General features: G+C 47.8%; 1 protein-coding gene across 1 annotated transcript in view; it reads left to right on the forward strand.

Annotated features, from left to right (window-relative positions):
- Positions 1 to 21,882, forward strand: part of LOC115092767 (disintegrin and metalloproteinase domain-containing protein 9-like) — a gene marked incomplete at its 3' end in the record, with an annotated part of 1,804,538 nt that overhangs the window by 992,725 nt on the left and 789,931 nt on the right. Inside the window, exon 9 of the mRNA XM_029604071.1 lies at positions 6,796 to 6,962. Coding sequence (XP_029459931.1) covers positions 6,796 to 6,962 — 167 coding nt within the window. The remainder of the gene's footprint in view (positions 1 to 6,795; positions 6,963 to 21,882) is intronic.

The raw sequence follows: 21,882 nt of genomic DNA on the forward strand, positions 1-21,882 counted from the left end.
ACCTAATATGGAACCCAACATTGTGTAATTATAGCATGGGTTATTTTTCCCTATATGCATCACCTTGCACTTATCCACATTAAATTTCATCTGCCATTTGGATGCCCAATTTTCCAGTCTCACAAGGTCTTCCTGCAATTTATCACAATCTGCTTGTGATTTAACTACTCTGAACAATTTTGTGACATCTGCAAATTTGATTATCTCACTCGTCGTATTTCTTTCCAGATCATTTATAAATATATTGAAAAGTAAGGGTCCCAATACAGATCCCTGAGGCACTCCACTGCCCACTCCCTTCCACTGAGAAAAGTGTCCATTTAATCCTACTTTCTGTTTCCTGTCTTTTATCCAGTTTGTAATCCACGAAAGGACATCGCCACTTATCCCATGACTTTTTACTTTTCCTAGAAGCCTCTCATGAGTAACTTTGTCAAACGCCTTCTGAAAATCCAAGTACACTACATCTAATGGTTCACCTTTATCCACATGTTTATTAACTCCTTCAAAAAAGTGAAGCAGATTTATGAGGCAAGAATTGCCCTGGGTAAAGCCATGCTGACCTTGTTCCATTAAACCATGTCTTTCTATATGTTCTGTGATTTTGATGTTCAGAACACTTTCCACTATTTATCCTGGCACTGAAGTCAGGTCTGTAGTTTCCCGGATCGCCCCTGGAGCCATTTTTAAATATTGGGGTTACATTTTCTATCTTCCAGTCTTCAGGTACAATGGATGATTTTAATGATAGGTTACAAATTTTTACTAATAGGCCTGAAATTTCATTTTTTAGTTCCTTCAGAACTCTGGGGTGTATACCATCCGGTCCAGGTGATTTACTACTCTTCAATTTGTCAATCTGGCTTACCGCATCTTCTAGGTTCACCATGATTTGATTCAGTCCATTTGTATCATTACCCATGAAAACCTTCTCCATTATGGGTACCTCCCCAACATCCTCTTCAGTAAACACCGAAGCAAAGAAATCATTTAATCTTTCTGCGATGGCCTAATCTTCTCTAAGTGCCCCTTTAACCCCTCGATCATGTAATGGTCGAACTGACTCCCTCATAGGCTTTCTGCTTTGGATATATTTTTAAAAGTTTTTACTGTGAATTTTTGCCTCTACAGCCAACTTCTTTTCAAATTCTCTCTTAGCCTGTCTTATCAATGTCTTACATTTAACTTGCCAACATTTATGCTTTATCCTATTTTCTTCTGTTGGATCCTGCTTCCAATTTTTGAATGAAGATCTTTTGACTAAAATAGCTTCTTTCACCTCCCCTTTTAACCATGCCGGTAATCGTTTTGCCTTCTTTCCACCTTTCTTAATGTGTGGAATACATCTGGACTGTGCTTCTAGAATGGTATTTTTTAACAATGACCACGCCTCTTGGACATTTTTTACTTTTGTAGCTGCTCCTTTCAGTTTTTTTCTAACAATTTTTCTCATTTTATCAAAGTTTCCCTTTTTAAAATTTAGCACGAGAGCCTTGGATTTACACACTGTTCCTCTTCCAGTCATTAAATCAAATTTGATCATATTATGATTACTATTGCCAAGCGACCCCACCACCGTTACCTCTCTCACCAAGTCCTGTGCTCCACTGAGAATTAGATCTAAAATTTCTCCCTCTCTCATCGGTTCCTGAACCAATTGCTCCATAAAGCTATCATTTATTCCATCCAGGAACGTTATCTCTCTAGTGTGTCCCGATGATACATTTACCCAGTCAATACTGGGGTAATTGAAGTCTCCCATTATTACTGCATTACCAATTTGGTTAGCTTCCCTAATTTCTTAGCATTTCACTGTCCATCTCACCATCTTGACCAGGTGGACGGTAGTATACCCCTATCACTATAGTCTTCCCTGACACACAAGGGATTTCTACCCATAAAGATTCAATTTTGTATTTAGTCTCATGCAGGATGTTGATCCTGTTGGACTCTATGCCATCCTAGACATAAAGCGCCACACTTCCTCCCAGGTGTTCCTCTCTGTCATTGCGATATAATTTGTACCCCGGTATAGCACTGTCCCATTGGTTATCCTCTTTCCACCATGTCTCTGAGATGCCCATTAAGTCTATGTCATCATTCACTTCTATACATTCTAATTCTCCCATCTTACTTCTTAGACATCTGGCATTAGCATACAAACATTTCAAAGTTTGTTTTTTGTTTGTATTTTCATTCTGCTTTTTAATTGATAGGGATAAGTTATAATTTTTTAGCTCAGGTGAGTTTTTAGATACAGGCACTTGGACTATTTTTCTAATTATTGGAACCTCACTGTCGGGATGCCCTAATTCTAATGCATCATTAGTATCCTTTGAAGATACCTCTCTCCGAACCATGCGCTGCTGAGTGACTGTCGGCTTTCCCCTTTGTTCTACTTTAAAAGCTGTTCTATCTCCTTTTTAAAGGTTAGCGCCAGCAGTCTGATTCCACCCTGGTTAAGGTGGAGCCCATCCCTTCGGAAGAGACTCCCCCTTCCCCAAAAGGTTCCCCAGTTCATAACAAAACTGAATCCCTCTTCCTTGCACCATTGTCTCAGTGCCAGTCCTTGACATATGTAAAGCAGCAACATGGAGTTCTCTTCATACCTTTGCAGCTCATTACTGTTTGGACAGAGAAAGATGACAAGATTCAGCATATGGACAATCTGTCTTAAAGAACTTGTTTCCAGTTTAATCCCAATTCCTTCTACATCCAACCTGCTGTAGTCTTCGGCTGATTCATTTTCAACAACAATACATCACTGTTGCTTCACAACAAAATGACTCAGCCTCTAGCTTGCTATTCACCCATATGTGAGGACTAGCATCCTGCTTGTCCTGGGATAAAGCAAAATTGCTTACCTTGTAATAGGTATTATCCCAGGACAGCAGGATGTAATTCTCACGGAACCCACCTGCCACCCCGCGGAGTTGGGTTTCATACTTTTATTATTTTATTTTTTGCTAAAGCTTATTGCTACAGTACGAGACTAGAGTGAGACCCCTGTGGCAGAGAATATCATGGCATGCTGGGCATGCTCAGTGGCCTCACAGTGCCAGTCAAAAGTTTCTAGAAACTTTGACAGATGTTTTCCCGCAATAGGGCTCCATCAGTGACATCACCTATGTGTGAGGACTACATCCTGCTGTCCTGGGATAACACCTATTACAAGGTAAGCAATTTTGCTTTCTTTCAACATGTAATCTTTTAATATGTCACAGTGTGTGAGCCCTTGGGTTGTGACATGGTAGATACTACTAGCATATGGCAGGGACCACACCAAGAGCAGCAGACCCACTACTGGATTGGGACTAGGGAGGCGTTTCACCTGAGGCAGCCTTGTTCCTGCAGGTTTAGCCCTTGGATTTGAAGGCTGGTAGACAAGAGTCCACAGCCAAAGAGTAGCTCTAATGTCAGGTTGGCAGACAGAATGATGACAGATAACTGTCAGACAGATAGTGACAGAAAAGGTGAAGGGTCCAGACAGGCAGCAAGCAGGCAGTCTCTAGGTTCAGGTAAGGGTTAAGGCAGGCAGCGAGCAGACAAATTCTGGGTCTGGGCAAAGATCGAGGTAGGCAGAGGGCAGGCTCTGCACATAAATCAATAAAGAGATACATCATACACACACAACAAAACACCCCTGGTACACCCCGGAATTAAAAATACTGAAAAATGACCTCAGAATCAAAGAGAGAATTTGGCATAAAAACCCCACCCCAAAGCACTCAGCCACTTACAAATCCACTCTTCACGCCTACAGACTCTCCACTTTACAGACCAAATGCGACTATTATGCTGCAAAAATACATGACTACCAATACAATGCAAAAGCCCTATTCTCATATGTGGCAGAACTCACTAAATCCACCCCTCCCCCTACCACTGATGAAGAAGCCAGTAGAAAATGCGAAGAAGTCGCCCAGTTCTTCAAAAACAAAATAGCAACTATCCTACTACGCTTCCCTACTAAGCCCCCCCCCCCCCCCCGGCAAACCCCCTCCCCAAAAATCCCAACTCCAACCTAATGTCCCTCGATCTAACTTCTGCCAAGGAAATCGAATCTATATTAAAAAAAAGTCAAACCTGCTGCCCACACCTCTGATACCATCCGCACTAAAACATTACTATCCATCCCGATGATCATCGCTAAACCCATTGCCAATATAATCAACTGCTCCCTCTCCCTCGGCAAAGTCCCAGACCCCCTCAAACTTGCCCCTCAAACAGCCCCTCCTCAAAAAACCCACCCTCGACCCTACCAACCTTTCCAACTACCGTCCCATCTCCAACCTTCCCTTTTTAGCCAAAATTATGGAGAAGGTTGTCAACTCCCAGCTCTCCAAATATCTGGAAGATCATAATATTCTACACCCATCCCAATTTGGCTTCCGTAAGTCTCTCAATACAGAAAGCCTTTTACTTTCACTCTCTGACACTCTCCTCAAGGGCATGGACCACGGGCAATCCTTTATCCTTGCCCTCCTCGATATCTCCTCAGCCTTCGATACTATTAGCCACGAGATCCTCCTGATCCACCTATCTGAAATTGGCATTACAGGCACAGCCCTTCATTGGTTTACCTCCTACCTGAATAATAGAGACTACACTGTAAAAATTGCAAATGCCGAATCTTCTCACATCCGCCTTACCCAAGGTGTCCCTCAGGGCTCCTCCTTATCCTCCACCCTCTTTAATTTATACCTGCTGCTGCTCTGCCATCTCCTCTCCGACCTTGGCCTTAAGTTTTTCCTATACGCTGATGACATCCAAATCCTCATCCCAATACAAGAATCCATCCCCAAATCCCTAAGGTTTTGGAAAAACTGGCTTGCTTCCATAAACATACTCCTCACCAACCTCCACCTGGCCTTAAACACCTCAAAAACTGAACTCCATACCATATCTAACCACCACAATCTTACGCCACCCTCCCCTAGCGACCCTACCCCTCCCTTGAATTCTTTCCCGTACACTGTACGAGACCTTGGGGGTCTCCATAGACCACCAATTAAACTTAAAAAAACACATTAACACAACCCTAAAAGAAGTCTTCTTTAAGCTCCATATACTCAAAAAACTTAAACCCCTGCTCCATGCACAAGACTTCTGTACAGTCTTACAAGCAACCCTACTATTGAAAATGGATTATTACAATTCTTTACTCCTAGGCCTCCCCTACTCCACTATCAAATCGCTCCAAATGTTACAGAACGCAATGGCCAGAATTCTAACTAATACCCGTAGAGCCGACTACGTCACCCTTATCCTCAAGGAACTTCATTGGCTCCCCATTTCCTCCCGTATCATATACAAAACCCTCACCATCATACACAAGTCCCTTTACTACCACAATTGCCCCTGACTAATACCCGTAGAGCCGACTACATCACCCTTATCCTCAAGGAACTTCATTGGCTCCCCATGTCCTCCCGTATCATATACAAAACCCTCACCATCATACACAAGTCCCTTTACTACCACAATCACCCCTGACTTGATGATGTCCTCCGCTTCCGCCCTTCCAACCGTCCTACCAGAAAAGCCCACAAAGGTACCCTCTATATCCCCATCCTCAAAATCGCTCACCTACCAGGGAGCAATCCATAACTGTTGCAGGCCCCACCCTCTGGAACACCATGCCCCTTGATCTCCAACTAGAACCTTGTACTCTAAAATAAAAAAAAAAAGCTAAAGACTTGGCTATTTAAAAAAGCATATCCCGAATTGACCCCACTTAGTCCCCCTCTGCCCATGCACATTTTACTCCTGCCTCCGTCCACCTTCTCTTTCCCCATGCCCCCCTTGTAACCCCTCCCCCCCACTGATCTTTCAAGACCCCCTGCCATGTTTTTATTGTATATTTTGCAAGATTGTATATTGTGCTTATTGTGCTTTATTATATATTGTGCTTATTATGCTTATTGGCTAGTTAACCTTTTACCTTGTTTTTACTCCTTCTTACCTTTCCTGTTTTAGATTTTTCTGTCTTTTTTCTCCCTCATTACTTTTCATTTTATCTTCTGTGCTGCTCCCTCTCCCCCTCCCTGATTTTTGTATTTTTTCCATTCAGTTATATGTAAACCGATATGATGTACCCTTGAATATCGGTATAAAAAAGCTATTAAGTAAATAAATAAATAAATATGCAAAAAAAAAAAAACAAACCCACAGTGGAATTACTGATATTCAATCAAATATGGCTGTCTCCCATGCCCTATGTCTGTAAATAAAACAGAACTGAGAACAGCATATTTGAGGGTGATGTCATGGCCTGTGAAGTCATCCATGATGGCTGCCTCTGTATGGATCATATCATGGATACAACACTTTGTTTTAATTTTACTGTGCATACATGGCTATGACATTTTTTTATCCCAATACCTCAACTGCCATCGTGGATGTATGTCATTTCCTGTTCCCAGGCAGCCACCACCATCTTGAAAAATATTTCTGATTCCAGTCTATATTATTAAAAAGGGACAGAAAGTTGCCTGTCCCTATGTGATTTCATCACAAAGGGACAAAATGGGGCATGGTGTGGTCATGCTAGGATGGATGTCAACAATGGGGCAGAAGAAGGGAGGACAAGGTTTGATCAGAAGTGATCACTCATTGGCTGAGAGGGAGGTTAGAGGGCAGAGTTTGACCCAGAAGAAAACATTGATTGCATGTGCCACCTGCCAACGTTTGGCAAGTGCTGTAGCCTTGGAATTCTTACATCTGCACCTACTCTTTCTAATCATGTAAAGTCATATGTAATATCCATTTTCTTATGTAATTCTATATTTTCAGATGTTTGACATATTAAATATTGATATCATTCTGGTTGGAATAGACATGTGGACACAGAATTACATTAATTATGAAGAAGCAGCACAAAACATTCTTGATCAATTTGAATTACGGAGAAACAAGCACTTCAAAAATCGTATACATTGTGATGCTGCAAGCTTATTTATGTAAGAATCTCTCTTTCATGTGTAACTTTTGGTGTTTTCAAAACATGCAGAAGAAACCATCTGAAAACGTCTGCTAAAGACTTCAGTGAAACATGTTGGTTTGCCTCTCAGATCAGATTCTAGTGGGTTGTTGTCTAAATCACGAAAGACAACATCACATTTGACATGATATGTCATATGAAATTAAGAGAGGCAAAAGAGTAAAGCAGCATAAAAAATACCAAGTATAAAAAGTAGTGGGCTATCTTAAAAAAAATAAAAGATTAGAATAGGAAAAATGTGGTTAGCTACAAAAAACCTAAATTGTGTTATCCATAAATATGTCATCATCATCTCATTTTGCTTAGTTGTTTAATCAGAAACCTTATACAAAAAAAGGGAAATATTTATAATTTTTAAAAATATGTCAGAATTCACAGTTCTTCTGAAACACATACCGATATATGATGAAAGAGTGGTAGTAGCACTGAGTGCCCTTCCTTTTCCTACAGAAATGCCTGTGTGTTTCTCCAGCCCATTGCTCCCATCTATTGGCCCAGGATGTGAGCTAGCTCTGCCTCTCCCTTTCCTACTGATTGTCTTGTTCTGGACCCAGGAACCAATCCTTCTGTGGCTCCTGCTCCAACCAGCTTATATATAGGCCCCAGGACTGGCATGACCTATTAGAAAATTGTTCACTTGCACAAGTCAGCAGCTCCAAGGAGGTGGCATCAAACAGTTTAGCCTGCCTATGGAGTCAAAGTAGTGCAGAACCTGGCTTATCAATTTTACTCCTCACTGCACCCCTCCCTGGCTATCAGGAATGGCATTTAACACAGTATCAACTTTCTGTGCTATGAGGGGCCAACTCATGGTATGAGGCACAAGATTTATTGGATCTTTGTAGCTTGATACTGAACTCACAAAGCACAGGAAATTGATACTGCTGTATGGGGAGGATTGGGAAGAGACCAAGTTGCAGTGGAATCTCAGAGCAGAGAGGATAAGGGGGACCTGGGGAGGGGATGTGTGAGAATTTTTTAGGGGGGATGAATGTGGGGAGAGATTTCAGGGGAAGGAGGAGAATGTGGGTAGACCCTTCTATGGGTGGGATAGGGGCATGGTATTATGGTTTCTGGAATCAGGGAAACCCACTTGAGGAGCAGCATTGGACTCTGGACTAGATATGGGCCAGTCATATGTCTAGCCAACCACCTCCCACACAGATTAAGTCAGTAGGTCTTTGTGGCGGCAATGCAAGATAGTGTGTCTGTACAAGCTGGAACCAGACTAGACAAAGCAAAGGCAGACAAGCATGGCTGGACAGGCAAAGCCCGACAACCCTGGCTGGACAGGCAAAGCTGAGCAGGAAGGCAAGGCTAAACAGGCATGGCTGGAAAGCAGGCTGGGCAAAGAAAGGTTGGGAGACAGGCTGGATGAGGCAGGAGGGCTTGACAGGCTGGATGAGGCAGGCAAATCTTGGCACATGGAGGCAAGATAAGACTGTTTACTGGGCAGGACCTGGAACTGACTGAGGCAAAGCAAGATAAGGTCAGGACTCTGGTACTGGCAGTACTGGACAGGAACTGGAGCAGACAGAATTGGTAGGGCACGACAAGACTAACCAAGGACAAGACCAAATAAGGCAGACTAGGGCAGGAGTTAGACAAGTCAGACAAGGATAACATAGGAGAGGGAACATATACGCCCAAAGGCAACAAGGCAGGAGGGCTAGTAGGCCATCAGGCAATAGGAAGGTCTGGATAGTCTACTGTTGTTGTTCGGTGTGGTTGTGGACCCCTGGGTCGTAGTGAGAGTTGGAGGGGACTCAATATGACAGGCTCTAGCCTCAGACATACAACAGCCTGTGTGTGAGGCTGGTCCTCCTGGTAATGGTCCGCAGAGCGGGGTATGCCAGGCAGCTCCTCTGGAGTGGAGATGCTTCGAGGAAGTGATCTGATAGTGACCCACGGAGCGGGATACACTGTGAATCAGGTGGAATGAGCAGAAGCACTCATAGTAGAGGAGCAGAGAAAACAATGGCACTCACAGTAGTAGAGATGAGGCAGGTAACAGAGAGCACTTGCTAGTGGCCCGTGGAATGGGGTACGCTGGAGGCCTAGTCTCCAAGATGGTAGATGATGGTACTCACAGACTGTATAGTAGATTCCTGCAGGCAAGATGGCCCTCCGAGGAGTGGATAGCCAGAGCACGATAGGCCCCCGAAGAGCAGGTACCTTAAGTCCAATCTCAGTAGTCAGGAACAAGTACTGTGAAGCGAAGGGAAGATCTCTGAAGGAGTGGAATCAGGCAAGCTTGAAACTTGCAGGTTTAAATACCTCCTGGCGGGTGACGTTAGTGGAAGGAATGCCCCTGAGGTTCCTGCCTAGATGGGAACAAGAAGGAGGCTGATGTATGCGTGCGTGCCCTAAGTGACTCCGACTTCAAGATGGCGTCCTGGATTGCCTATGCCATCCCATGGATGCCACGGAGAGTGGCATTTGCAAGCTAAGGCCGAGAGACTCTTGAGAATTGTCAGAGCAGGCAGAAGAGAGGTGAGCAACAGAGCTCTCAGCCATCTGCGACCGATGGGCGCAACAATGTAGTGAGAAGCGAAGTGGACCGATTGCAACTTGAGACAAATGTATCTGGTACTGAACCAAACCTTGTCTCCTGGTTGGAATTGAGGTTCAGCTCTGTGATGAGCATCATAACATTTCTTGGCCCATTGTCCTGCCTTCTCCAAAAGGCCTTTGGTCTGTCTCCACAACTAATGAAGTTCTTCTACAGAAGCCTGGGCAGCCAGGGATGATACCGACAAGGGTCGTGGTAAAGGTGGCAATGGCTGATGGCTATATACAATCTGGAAAGGTGAAGATCCAGTGGTGGCAGAAGGATGAGAATTTAAGGCAAATTCAGCTCATGGAAGTAGTTCTGCCCAATCGTTCTGTCTTGAGTTAACGTATGAGCGTAAGAAATGCTTGAGAGTTCTATTAGTTCTTTCAGTTTGACCATTCGACTGAGGGTGGTATGCTGATGTCAGATCTAGTGAAATGTCCAACTTCTTGAAAAGAGCTCGCCAGAACTTTGCCGTGAATTGCATGCCTCTATCTGACAGGATGTGCTTGGGTATGCCGTGGAGATGGAAAATATGTTGAATGAACAGCTTATCCAATTCTGGGGCTGATGGTAGTCCAGGCAATGCCACGAAGTGCGCCATCTTTGAGAAGCAGTCTACCATGACTGATATTGTGTTGTTTCCGCTGGAGAGAGGCAGGTCAACGATGAAGTCTGTCGCAATGTGTGTCCAGGGATCCTTGGGTGCTGGAAAAGTCTGTAGAAGACCCCAAGGGTAACCAGCCAGGGGTTTTTGTCTGGCACAAGTGGCGCATGATTCAACGTACATCTTTACATCTTCCTTCACGGTAGGTCAGCAATAGTATCTCTCCAGAGTGGCTATTAACTTACGAGCCTGCCCGGGATGTCCAGCTAAATGAGAATCATGTGCCCATGTCAGAAGTTTCTTCCTCAAGTTCTGAGGTACTATGGTTCTCCCTGCTGGCACAGTGTGAGTAGCAGCCAGCACTATCTTCTCTCGATTGATGATATGGCGAGGTGCATCTGGAACATCCTCTGGCGTGAATGAACGTGAGAGGGCATCTGCCCTTGTGTTTTTGTTAGCAGGATGGTATTTGAGTAAGAAGTCAAACCGATTGAAAAAGAGTGACCATCTGGCTTGGCGATGGTTGAGTCGTTGTGCATGATGCAGATACTCTAAATTTTTATGATCCGTAAATATAGTTATTTGGCCAAGGGTGCCACTCTTTGAAGGCAAGCTTGATAGCCAGTAGCTCTTTATCTCCAATGCCATAGTTCCTCTCGGCAGGTGAAAATCACCTTGAGAAAAAAAACCAAGGATGTAGAGTATAACTGTCACTGTGCTGGCTAAGCACTGCTCCCACCCCGACATCAGAGGCGTCGACTTCCACAATGAATGGTCGTTGCGGGTCTGGGTGATGTAGGCAAGTTTTTTTAGAAAGATCTCCTTAAGAATTTGGAAAGTGGTAATGGCCTTGGGAGACCATTGTGAGGGATTGGCTCCTTTTCTGGTCATGGCAGTGAGTGGTCCCGTCAATGTCAAGTAGTGGTGGATGAATGAGCGGTAATAAATTGTGAAGCCAAGAAAACGGCGGACAGCTTTGAGCCCTGTGGGTTGTGGCCAGTCTTGTATGTTTCTAGTCTTCTGGGGGTCTATCTGAAATCCTTTGTCAGATACTATGTAGCCCAGGAAAGGAACAGACGTCTGATGGAATGCGCATTTCTTAAGCTTGGCATAAAGACGGAATGCGCATTTCTTAAGCTTGGCATAAAGACGGTTCTCTTGAAGCCTCTGAAGAACTCTGGTGACATCTACTTGGTGATTCTATGGATCTCGAGAGAAAATGAGTATGTCATCCAAGTACACAATACACATTGATAAAGCATGTCTCGTAGGATCTCATTCATCATATTTTGGAAGACAGCAGGGGCATTACATAGGCCAAATGGCATCACTAAATACTCGAAGTGGCCATCACTAAATACTCGAAGTGGCCATCATAAGTGTTAAAGGCCGTCTTCCACTCGCCCCCTTGACGGATGAGAACTAAGTTGTATGCCCTTTTTAAGTCTAATTTTGTAAAATCCTTGACCTCTTGAAGTCGGTCAAATAGCTTTGATAGGTAAAGGATATCTGTCCTTAATGGACATGAAGTTAGCATGGGTGACATTTAAAACTAATTGGAGAAAGTTCTTTTTTACTCAACGCACAATTAAACTCTGGAATTTGTTGCCAGAGAATGTGGTTAGTGCAGTTAGTATATGTGTGTTTAAAAAAGGATTGGATAAGTTCTTGGAGGAGAAGTCCATTACCTGCTATTAAGTTCACCTAGAGAATAGCCACTGCCATTAGCAATGGTAACATGGAATAGACTTAGTTTTTGGGTACTTGCCAGGTTCTTGTGGCCTGGATTGGCCACTGTTGGAAGCAGGATTCTGGGCTTGATGGACCTTTGGCCTGACCCAGTATGGCATTTTCTTATGTTCTTATGTAATGGTGATTTCATTGAGGCCTCTATAATCGATACAAGGGCGAAGGGATCCATCTTATTTGCCAACAAACAAGAATCTGGCTCCAGCTGGAGACTTGGAGGGACGAATAAAACCCTTCTGTAGATTTTCTTTAATATAGGCCGACATGGCCTCAGTCTCTGAAAGGGAGAGCAGATATACTCTTCCTCTAGGGGGCTCGGAGTCTGGTTTTAAATTAATTGCACAATCGAAAGACCGGTGTGGTGGTAGAATATCTGCTGCAGTCTTGGAATAGACATCCTGGAATAAGGAGTATTGAGGCGGCAGTCCAGGTTGCCCGGTAGAGGTTGCCATGCAGGGCATAGGAGTTATCTTCTTCAGACATCTGTCATGGCAAGCTGCACCCCATCGTGATAATTCCAATGTGGCCCAGTCAAACTGGGGTGTATGTTCTTGAAGCCAGGGTGGCCAAGCACGATGGGATGGATGGCTTTGTTGAGGACCAAAAAAGAGATATTTTCAGTATGAAGAGATCCTGTGCACAGGCATACAGGCTGTGTTGAGCAGGAAACTTCTCCAGGTAGAGGCTCGTCGTGGATTGAAGAAAGAAGTAGTGGAGTGGATCTTGGAATGGTAGGAATCCGAAGATGCTCAACCAGCCTTCTGAGTATAAAATTGCCCTCTGCTCCGGAGTCAACTAGTGCAAGCGTTTTATATTCAAGAGTCCCGGAAATAAGTGAGACTGGGAGTGTTAGTGGAGGAGATGGTGTAGTAAGTCCTAGGAAGAGTCTTCCCGCAGATCCTACGTCTGCATGTTTCCTGGACAGTAGGGCAAGATTGAACCGCATGGACAGGTTGTCCGCAGTACATACAGAGACCCATCTTCTTGCGGTAGCATCTTTCTTTGCTGGTTAAATGGCTGTGGCCTAATTGCATGGGCTCGTCTTCCTCAGAGATTGAAGACGGTTGAGTCTGTATAGCTGGGGTAGGTCAAGGACGTACACTTTCTGACGAAAGTTCTGATGAACGCTCCCACAAGTGGTGATCAATTCTGCCAGCCAGATCAATAAGGGAATCCAGCATCTCCGGTAGTTCGCGTGCCGTTAGTTCATCCTTTATGCGGGAGTTAGGCCTTCTAGGAAAGACACCCCTGGTCCCAGTGAAGCTCTGAGGATAATGTCTTGACGTCGATGACATAATCCGAGAATAGCTTGGTTCCCTGTTGAAGATGCAGCAGGGCCAATCTGGCAATAGTCTTGCGGGCTGGGTCATCGAATACTGACTTGAATAAAGCCAGAAACCCCGACAAGTCACTGAGGATCGGGTCATTGCATTCCCAGAGAGGTGAAGCCCAGGCCAGGGCTTTCCCATCAAGCAAAGACAGGATATAAGTGGTCTTGGCAGGTACCGTAGGGAAGTAAATTGGTTGAAATTCAAAGAGCATACAGCACTGGTTGAGAAAACCCCGACATGACAGGGAGTCCCCTGAGAAGTGAGTGGGGGCTGATAAAGGTACTGCTACTCGTGAAGAATTTACTTTTGGTGAAGTAGGTTTGTCCGGTGTAGCAGTGTTCAGTCGAGAGTTCAACTAATTGAAAATAGTTGCCAGTGTCTCTAAAGTCCGTTGCAGTTCAGCAATCCATTGGGCCAGGCATGGGATGGCCTGTAGGGCTGAGACCTGAGCTGGGTCCATGGAGTTAGCAATTTGTTGTTGTTTGGTGTGGTTGTGGACCCCTGGGTCATAGTGAGAGCTGGCTCCACCCAAAGGGAGGAGCCCTGTGGGGACTCATTACGACAGGCTCTAGCCTCAATAGACACACAACAGTAAGACAGTTTTATTAAGCAGGAACATAGTTATCCCACTAGGTGGATAGAGACTCAGCCCGGAGTGAAGTGGTGCGAGGCTGGTCCTCCTGGTAATGGTCTGCAGAGCGGGGTATGCCAGGGCAGCTCCTCTGGAGTGGAGATGCTTCGAGGAAGTGATCTGGTAGTGACCCGCGGAGTGGGATATGCTGTGAATCAGGTGGAATGAGCAGAAGCACTCGTCGCAGAGGAGCAGAGAAGACAATGGCACTCATAGAAGTAGAGATGAGGCAGGTAACAGAGAGCACTCAGTAGTGGCCTGTGGAACGGGGTATGCCGGAGGCCTAGTCACCAAAGAGGTAGATGATGGTACTCACAGACTGTATAGTAGATTCCTGCAGGCAAGATGGCCCTCCGAGGAATGGATAGCCAGAGCACGTTAGGCCCCCGAGGAGCGGGTACCTTATGTCCAATCTCAGTAGTCAGGAACGAGTACTGCGAAGCAAAGAGAAGATCTCTGAAGGAGTGGAATCAGGTAAGAATGAAGTCCTTGATAACTCGTTGGAAGCTTGAAACTTGCAGGTTTAAATACCTCCTAGTGGGTGACGTCAGTGGAAGGAATGCCCCTGAGGGTCCCGCTTAGATGGGAACAAGAAGGAAGCTGATGCATGCGTGCGTGCGTGCGTGCCCTAAGTGACTCCAACTTCAAGATGGTGACTGGAATTGCCCACGCCATCCCGGGGATACCGGTGAGAGCGGTGTTTGCAGGCTAAGGCCAAGAGACTCTTGAGAATCGTTGGAGCAAGCAGAAGAGAGGTAAGCAACAGAGGTCACAGCCATCTACGACTGATGGGCGCAACAACTACAAGGCAAGATACAAGATAGAGTAGACCCAATGGCCTCAAGGCAAGAAGTAAGAAGGCCAAAGGCCATGAGACAAGGCAAGGAACAAGGCAAGAAGATCTGAATGCCAGAAAACAAGGCAAAGAAAAAGAAGGTCAAAAGGTCACAAGTGGTAAGAGCAGGGAGGGTGAGTTTAGCAATGCTAGTGGTAAAGAGGCATCATTGAATAAAGCAGCAAGGTAGGATGAGGCTGCATAGCAGACAACATCCTAACAGATGGGGAGAGCTTTTCAGGGGTGGGAAAGGGATGTGGGAAGAATTTTCCAAGGCTGGAAAGGGGATATGGTGAGAGCATTCTGGAAGTCAAGGGGAGAGAATGTGGGGAAAGCCTTCTAGAGATTGAGGAAAGTGAAGATTAAACCTGGGATATGGCACAAAAAGAGAAAAAACATGGGGATTTAGGAGAAGGAAAAGGAACACAGGATCGATGGAAGCAGAGAGAAGACCAGGGCCTGAGGGAGAGATGAGGGGATGTGAGGCAGAGGCCAGGGAGAACTAGAAACTGAGGAAGAAATGGCTAGGGGGGAAATGAGGGACAGGAGGAATGAGGATGGTAAAAGAGGGAAAGGAGACTGGTTATTGGGTGGAGGGAGAAAGACAAAAGGACCCATAATGAGGGAGGAGAGAGGGCTAGGATGGAGCTGATAGAGAGAGTATTCTAGTTTGGATGGGTCGGGGGAATCCAGGAAGAAATGTTATGAGAGAAATGGAGAAGGGAGCACAGGAAAAAGAGTAGAGAAAGGAGGAATGGGGAAAGGGAAATAGGAAAAAAAATCTGTAAAGGAGACCGAGAAAAAGAATAAAGGAAAAAAGGAAGAGAAAGTTTTAAAATACCCACTTTGAAGGAAAAAAAAAACAAAAGGAAAAGAACACTAGAGTGAGAAACAAAAATAGAGGCTTATGAGATGGTTAAGAGATATTTTGCTGAGAATTTTAAAATATTGCCTATATATGTAAGCATACTATATTTTTGTTTGAAGCGTTTCTCTGATATGCAAATAGGTAGTGTTGATTTCCTCAGATAATTTAAATGTTTCTCACAGGACAAGCAGGATGGTAGTCCTCACATATGGGTGACATCACAGGATGGAGCCCAATTACGGAACACTTTTGTCAAAGTTTCTAGAACTTTGACTGGCACCTACTGGGCATGCCCAGCAAGGTACTAACCCTGCAGCCAGCAGGGGTCCCACTTCAGTCTTCTTTTTTTCCTTGCAGCAGTAGCTACACAGTTAAGGAGCTCCACAGAGATTCCTGACAGGAATTTTCCTCACGGAATTACTGAAACCTTTCTTACCCCACAGGGGTCCCTCCTTCAAATTTTTCACTCCGTGGTACTCCGGTAAGTTTTTACCCGTTTTCTGTCGATTCCTGTCAAGTTTGGCCCTCGCGGCCTACTGGCCATCGATCGTACCACGGCTCAATTTTTCAAAGGCCATGGCATCGGAGTCCATCGGTGCCCGGACTGTACTCGCACCATGTCCATAACAGACCCTCATAAAGTCTGTGTAATGTGTCTCGGACGTGAGCACGATGTCTTGACCTGCACCAAATGTGCCCTAATGACTCCAAAAGGTCGCAAGGCCAGTTTGGAGAAAATGGAACTTCTCTTCCGTGCTCTAACCCCGATGCCATCTATTGCATCACTGTCGTCAGAACCGGCACCGTCAACTTCGCGCCAGTATCGGCCATGGCCGGTTTCCGCCCGGCGTCGACGGCTTCTCGGCGTTCGACAACCTCTACTCCCCCTCAGGACCGAGGGGATCGTAGACAGAAACATCGCCATCGACACCGGAAGTCTCGGACCATCGAGGGAGAAAAATCATCGACCTCGCCATCGTCTGAGCGGCTGTCGATGAAACCCCGTCCAGAAAAGGCACCGACCCTTTCTGTGACCGGTTCATCGAGGCAACCCTCACCTGACAGGGTAACTGGAGCCCCGACTCCACCTTTAATGGTGGTTCCTCCGGCTATGCCTCTGCCTCTGCCTCCTTCTCCCCTTCCGGAGCTGGGGCTGATTGCTCCAGGCCTCCATGAAGAATTGGACTGGATGGTCCAGGAGGCCATCGACAAGGCGATGCACCGACTTCAACTTCCCCAACACTGAAATCGGTGCTGGTTGCGGAACCAACCATCGATCCCATTCCAGCAACGTTGGCGCCGCTGCTCTCGAGGATGGAAACGCTTATTGCTACTTTTCCACCGAGGGACCCTGGGTCACCAATGGCTCCGGTGTCCTCTCCACTTACTTTGTCATCGGGAGGAGAAACACCATTCCACATCCCTCCTTCAGGAGTTCTGCTGATGCCTCAGCCATCGATGCCGACGCGTCCATCATCGCCACCAATCCATCCATCGATGACCTCAGTGCCTGCACCGGTGCTTTCAATCCTTCATTGGTGCCTCCGGTTCCTCCTTTGATGTCTTCAGAGCCTAGGCCGGGACCTTCAATACTTCCACCATCCCACCCCCCTCAGATTCCTAGAGGGGCAGGTGTTGATCCCTATGATATCTGGACTGATGATTCATTACCAGACACCAATGACTTACCATCGCCACCTTCACCTACTGAAAGCAGAAAGCGTTCTCCTCCAGAGGACCTTTCCTTCATTAATTTTGTGAAGGAAATGTCTGAACTGGTTCCCTTCCAATTACAGACTGAACAAAATGATGGAGCTGTTACAATTCCTGGATGCTCCCAAGGAAATAACCTCCATCCCTATTCATCAGGTTTTTTTGGATCTCCTTAAAAAGAACTGGGAACACCCTGGCTGTTGCTCCAGTCAACAGAAAAGCTGATACTACTTATTTAGGTCAGTCAGCTCCAGGATTTCAAAAACCTCAATTGGATCACCAATCTGCGGTTATGGAATCGGCCCAAAAGAGGGCAAGGAGATCGAAGCCTCAATCTTCCTTTACCCCAGGTAAGGTGTTGTGAGTGAACTGTTTAGTGGACCCTTGGGCTGACCTGTGAGAGACTGGGGAGAGGTGTACTATAGTCTCTAATGGGTGACAGGTCGGGAGGCGGATACCAGGCAGGGGCTGGACGTGAGCTTCACCCTGGAAGCCGGTACTCCCCCGGGAGGAGCCCGTAGGAGCCCGGCCGCTGGGACTTAGGAGATCACGGAAGCTGAAACAGGCAGGCAGGGATCAGGAGTCAGGCAGGTAGTGAAGTAGGCTGGAACTGGAGCAAGCAGAAGCTGCAGCGGGACTGACTACTGGAACCAGACAGGAGTTGAAGCAGAACTGGCTACTGGGACCAGACAGGAGCTGAAATAGGACTGGCTACTGGGACCAGACAGGAGCTGAAGCAGGACTGGCTACTGGAACCAGACAGGAGCTGAAGCAGGACTGGCTACGGGAACCAGACAGGAGCTGAAGCAAGACTGGCTACTGGAACCAAGCTGGAACTGAAGCAGAACAGGCTACTACAAGCAAGCCAGATAGAAGCAAGACTTGGGCACGGAGTGAAACAAGTCTCAGGCAGGAACGGAGTTGCTAACGCAATAGCACACTCCGGGGCATGGCGCAACAGAGAACCGCAAGGAACCCCGTTGCAAGGCAAAGTCCTGGGCTCCGCAGCGGCCTTACATAGGCCGCGGCGTCTGATGTCGCGGATAGGGCGGAGCTTTCAGTGGTGGGAAACAGCCTTCATAAGTGCGGCTTGCGCACGCGCACACGCGCGCCTAGGGAGAAGGCGTCCAGGCAGGGCTTCTCGACAGCGTCCCCCCCGCGGGGATGCTGCGAAATAGGCCGCAGACCCTCGAAGACGGGCCGGGACCAAGGAGGTAAGGGCCCACGACTGGGACCGCAACAGTACCTCCCCTCTTATGCCCCCTCTTAGCAGGCCCGTGTTCACCTGGGTGGTCTTGATGGAAGGCTTTCAGTAAGTCCTTATCAAGGCTGTTGCGGGCTGGCTCCCATGTGTTGTCCTCAGAGCCACAGCCCTCCCAGGCAATGAGGTAATCCCAGCGGCGTTGATGAAATCTGACATCTAGAACCTCCCGGACTTGTTAGGTGGTATCTCCTGACACGGAAGGATCTGCAGATTCGGGAGCTCGGGGATGGTACCTGGAGAGGATGAGAGGCTTCAAAAGCGACACATGGAAGACATTGTGCACATGCATAGAGGAGGGTAAGCGCAAGCGATAGGAAACAGCTCCTATGCACTCAGCAACACGGAATGGTCTGCAGAATCTGGGAGCGAGTCTGCAAGAGGGAATCCGAAGTTGTAAATTCTTTGTACTCAGCCAAACACAGTCCCCTGGGAGGTAGACTGGTATTGGCTGATGGTGGCTGTCTGCCCACTTTTTGGCAGCGTGGGCGGCTCTTTGCATCTTCTTTTGGATAGACGTCCAAAGGGCAAGTAGCTGGCGGGCAGAGAGTTGTACTGCTGGCAGTGCACTGGGTTCAGGCGAGGGCAAGGGCGGCCGAAGCTGCTTCCCATAGACAGCTAGGAAGGGAGAATGTCTTGTAGCGGAGTGTGTATGATAGTTGTATGAAAATTCCGCCCATGGGAGTAGCTTGGCCCAATTGTCTTGTCTTTCATTTACAAAGGAACGCAGGAAGGTCTTCAGGGTCCGGTTCATACGTTCGGTCTGTCCGTTACTCTGAGGGTGGAAGGCTGATGAGAGACTCAACTGGACCTTGAAGCGTTTACATTACACCTTCCAGTAGCGGGCAGTGAATTGTGGTCCTCGGTCTGATACAATGTCCTGGGGAAGGCCATGCAGTCAGAACACATGTTGAACAAACAAATTAGCCAAGGCGGGCACTGAAGGCAATTTTGATAAGGGAATAAAGTGTGCCATTTTGGAGAACCGGTCCACAACGGCCCAGATGACCGTGTTCCCGTCTAATGCTGGGAGATCCACCCCAAAATCAGTGGAGATATGCGTCCAGGGCTCCACTGGGATAGGCAAAAGGTGTAACAATCCTCTGGTTTCCCGCCAAGCGGTTTCTGCAATGCGCAGGTGGGACAGGAGTAGACGAAGAGACGAACATCTTGTCTTACCATTGGCCACCAATAGTACTGGTTGAGGAGGTCTAGGGTCCCGGTACGGCCCACATACCCTCCCATGAGGGATTCGTGGGCCCATGCCAGCGCGGCCCTTCGAGAGTGGCGTGGGACTATGGTCTTTTCTTCGGAGGACACAGAGGTGGCGGCAAGACACACCTTCCTGGGATCTAAAATGTACTGAGGCATCTCAGGAGTCTCTTCAGCCTCAGTGGACCGTGACAGAGCGTCTGCTCTCACATTTTTTGAGCCAGGGCGATATCGCAGGGTGAAGTCAAACCGGTCAAAGAACAAAGACCACCGGGCTTGTCTCGGGTTCAGGCGCTGGGCTTGGCGTAGGAAAGAGAGATTCTTATGATCCGTGTAAATGGTAAGGGGTGATTGGCTCCCTCCAACCACTGCCTCCATTCTTCCAGAGCAAGTTTCACGGCGAGCAGTTCCTTGTCGCTGACCCCGTAATTACTCTCAGCCAGGGAGAACCTCCTTGAGAAATAGGAACACGGGAGAAGCTGTCCCGTGTCGGAGTGCTGGCTCAGTACTGCTCCAACAGCTACAGTCGAGGCATCAACCTCAACCACGAACGGCCAACTGGGATCAGGATGGGGGAGGCAAGGGGGGCAAGGGGCTCCCGACTGGCGTCGGGAGCCCCTTTTCCTCCGGGCTCCCGACTGGCGTCTCCCCCCGGTCCTGGGTCGGCCCTCCCTGCGCGGTCGGCGTCGGTCCATCGGGGCCAAGGGAGTTGGGCCCGGGTTAGACCACCCACGTGGTCATTGGGGAAGCCCTCCGCATCGCAAAAGTAAAAAAAGCAGTGCTGGAAGAAAAATTCAGAATCGCCGCCCGAAAAGTAAACACAGAAGGGAGCTGGTAAGCCCGCCTACCTTCCCCCGATGTCAGATCCGGCGATTCAGTGCCCTTTAAAGGGCCGCGAAGGCTCCAGGCACACTCCTTTTCCTCCGGGCTCCCAACTGGCGTCTCCCCCCGGTCCCGGGTCGGCCCTCCCTGCGCGGTCGGTGTCGGTCCATCGGGGCCAAGGGAGTTGGGCCCGGGTTAGACCACCCACGTGGTCATTGGGGAAGCCCTCCGCATCGCAAAAGTAAAAAAAGCAGTGCTGGAAGAAAAATTCAGAATCGCCGCCCGAAAAGTAAACACAGAAGGGAGCCGGTAAGCCCGCCTACCTTCCCCCGATGTCAGATCCGGCGATTCAGTGCCCTTTAAAAGGGCCGCGAAGGCTCCAGGCACACTCCTTTTCCTCCGGGCTCCCAACTGGCGTCTCCCCCCGGTCCCGGGTCGGCCCTCCCTGCGCGGTCGGTGTCGGTCCATCGGGGCCAAGGGAGTTGGGCCCGGGTTAGACCACCCACGTGGTCATTGGGGAAGCCCTCCGCATCGCAAAGTAAAAAAAGCAGTGCTGGAAGAAAAATTCAGAATCGCCGCCCGAAAAGTAAACACAGAAGGGAGCCGGTAAGCCCGCCTACCTTCCCCCGATGTCAGATCCGGCGATTCAGTGCCCTTTAAAGGGCCGCGAAGGCTCCAGGCACACTCCTTTTCCTCCGGGCTCCCAACTGGCGTCCCCCCCCCGGTCCCGGGTCGGCCCTCCCTGCGCGGTCGGTGTCGGTCCATCGGGGCCAAGGGAGTTGGGCCCGGGTTAGACCACCCACGTGGTCATTGGGGAAGCCCTCCGCATCGCAAAAGTAAAAAAAGCAGTGCTGGAAGAAAAATTCAGAATCGCCGCCCGAAAAGTAAACACAGAAGGGAGCCGGTAAGCCCGCCTACCTTCCCCAGACGTCAGATCCGGCGATTCAGTGCCCTTTAAAGGGCTGCGAAGGCTCCAGGCGTCACGCGCCTAAGGAGCGCAACAAAGGGGCCAGCCCCTTTGTGGGCCCCTTCGTGCGCACCTGAGCGCACCAGAACCTTGAAGTGGCAGCCATTCTACACTATCCATTTTGAAAATCCTACACACATCTAACTCAGGTCCTCCCCAGCATTCTCCAGATACCCTCAGTATTTATTCAAGAACCTCAGCAATTCACCCAGCCACCTTCATCATTCATCCAGGATCCTCAGCAATCACCCAGACACCCTCAGCATTCATCCAGGATCCTCAGCAATCACCCAGTCACCCTCAGCATTCATCCAGGATCCTCAGCAGTC

Source organism: Rhinatrema bivittatum, chromosome 5 (assembly GCF_901001135.1).
Source record: "Rhinatrema bivittatum chromosome 5, aRhiBiv1.1, whole genome shotgun sequence".
NCBI lineage: Eukaryota > Metazoa > Chordata > Amphibia > Gymnophiona > Rhinatrematidae > Rhinatrema > Rhinatrema bivittatum.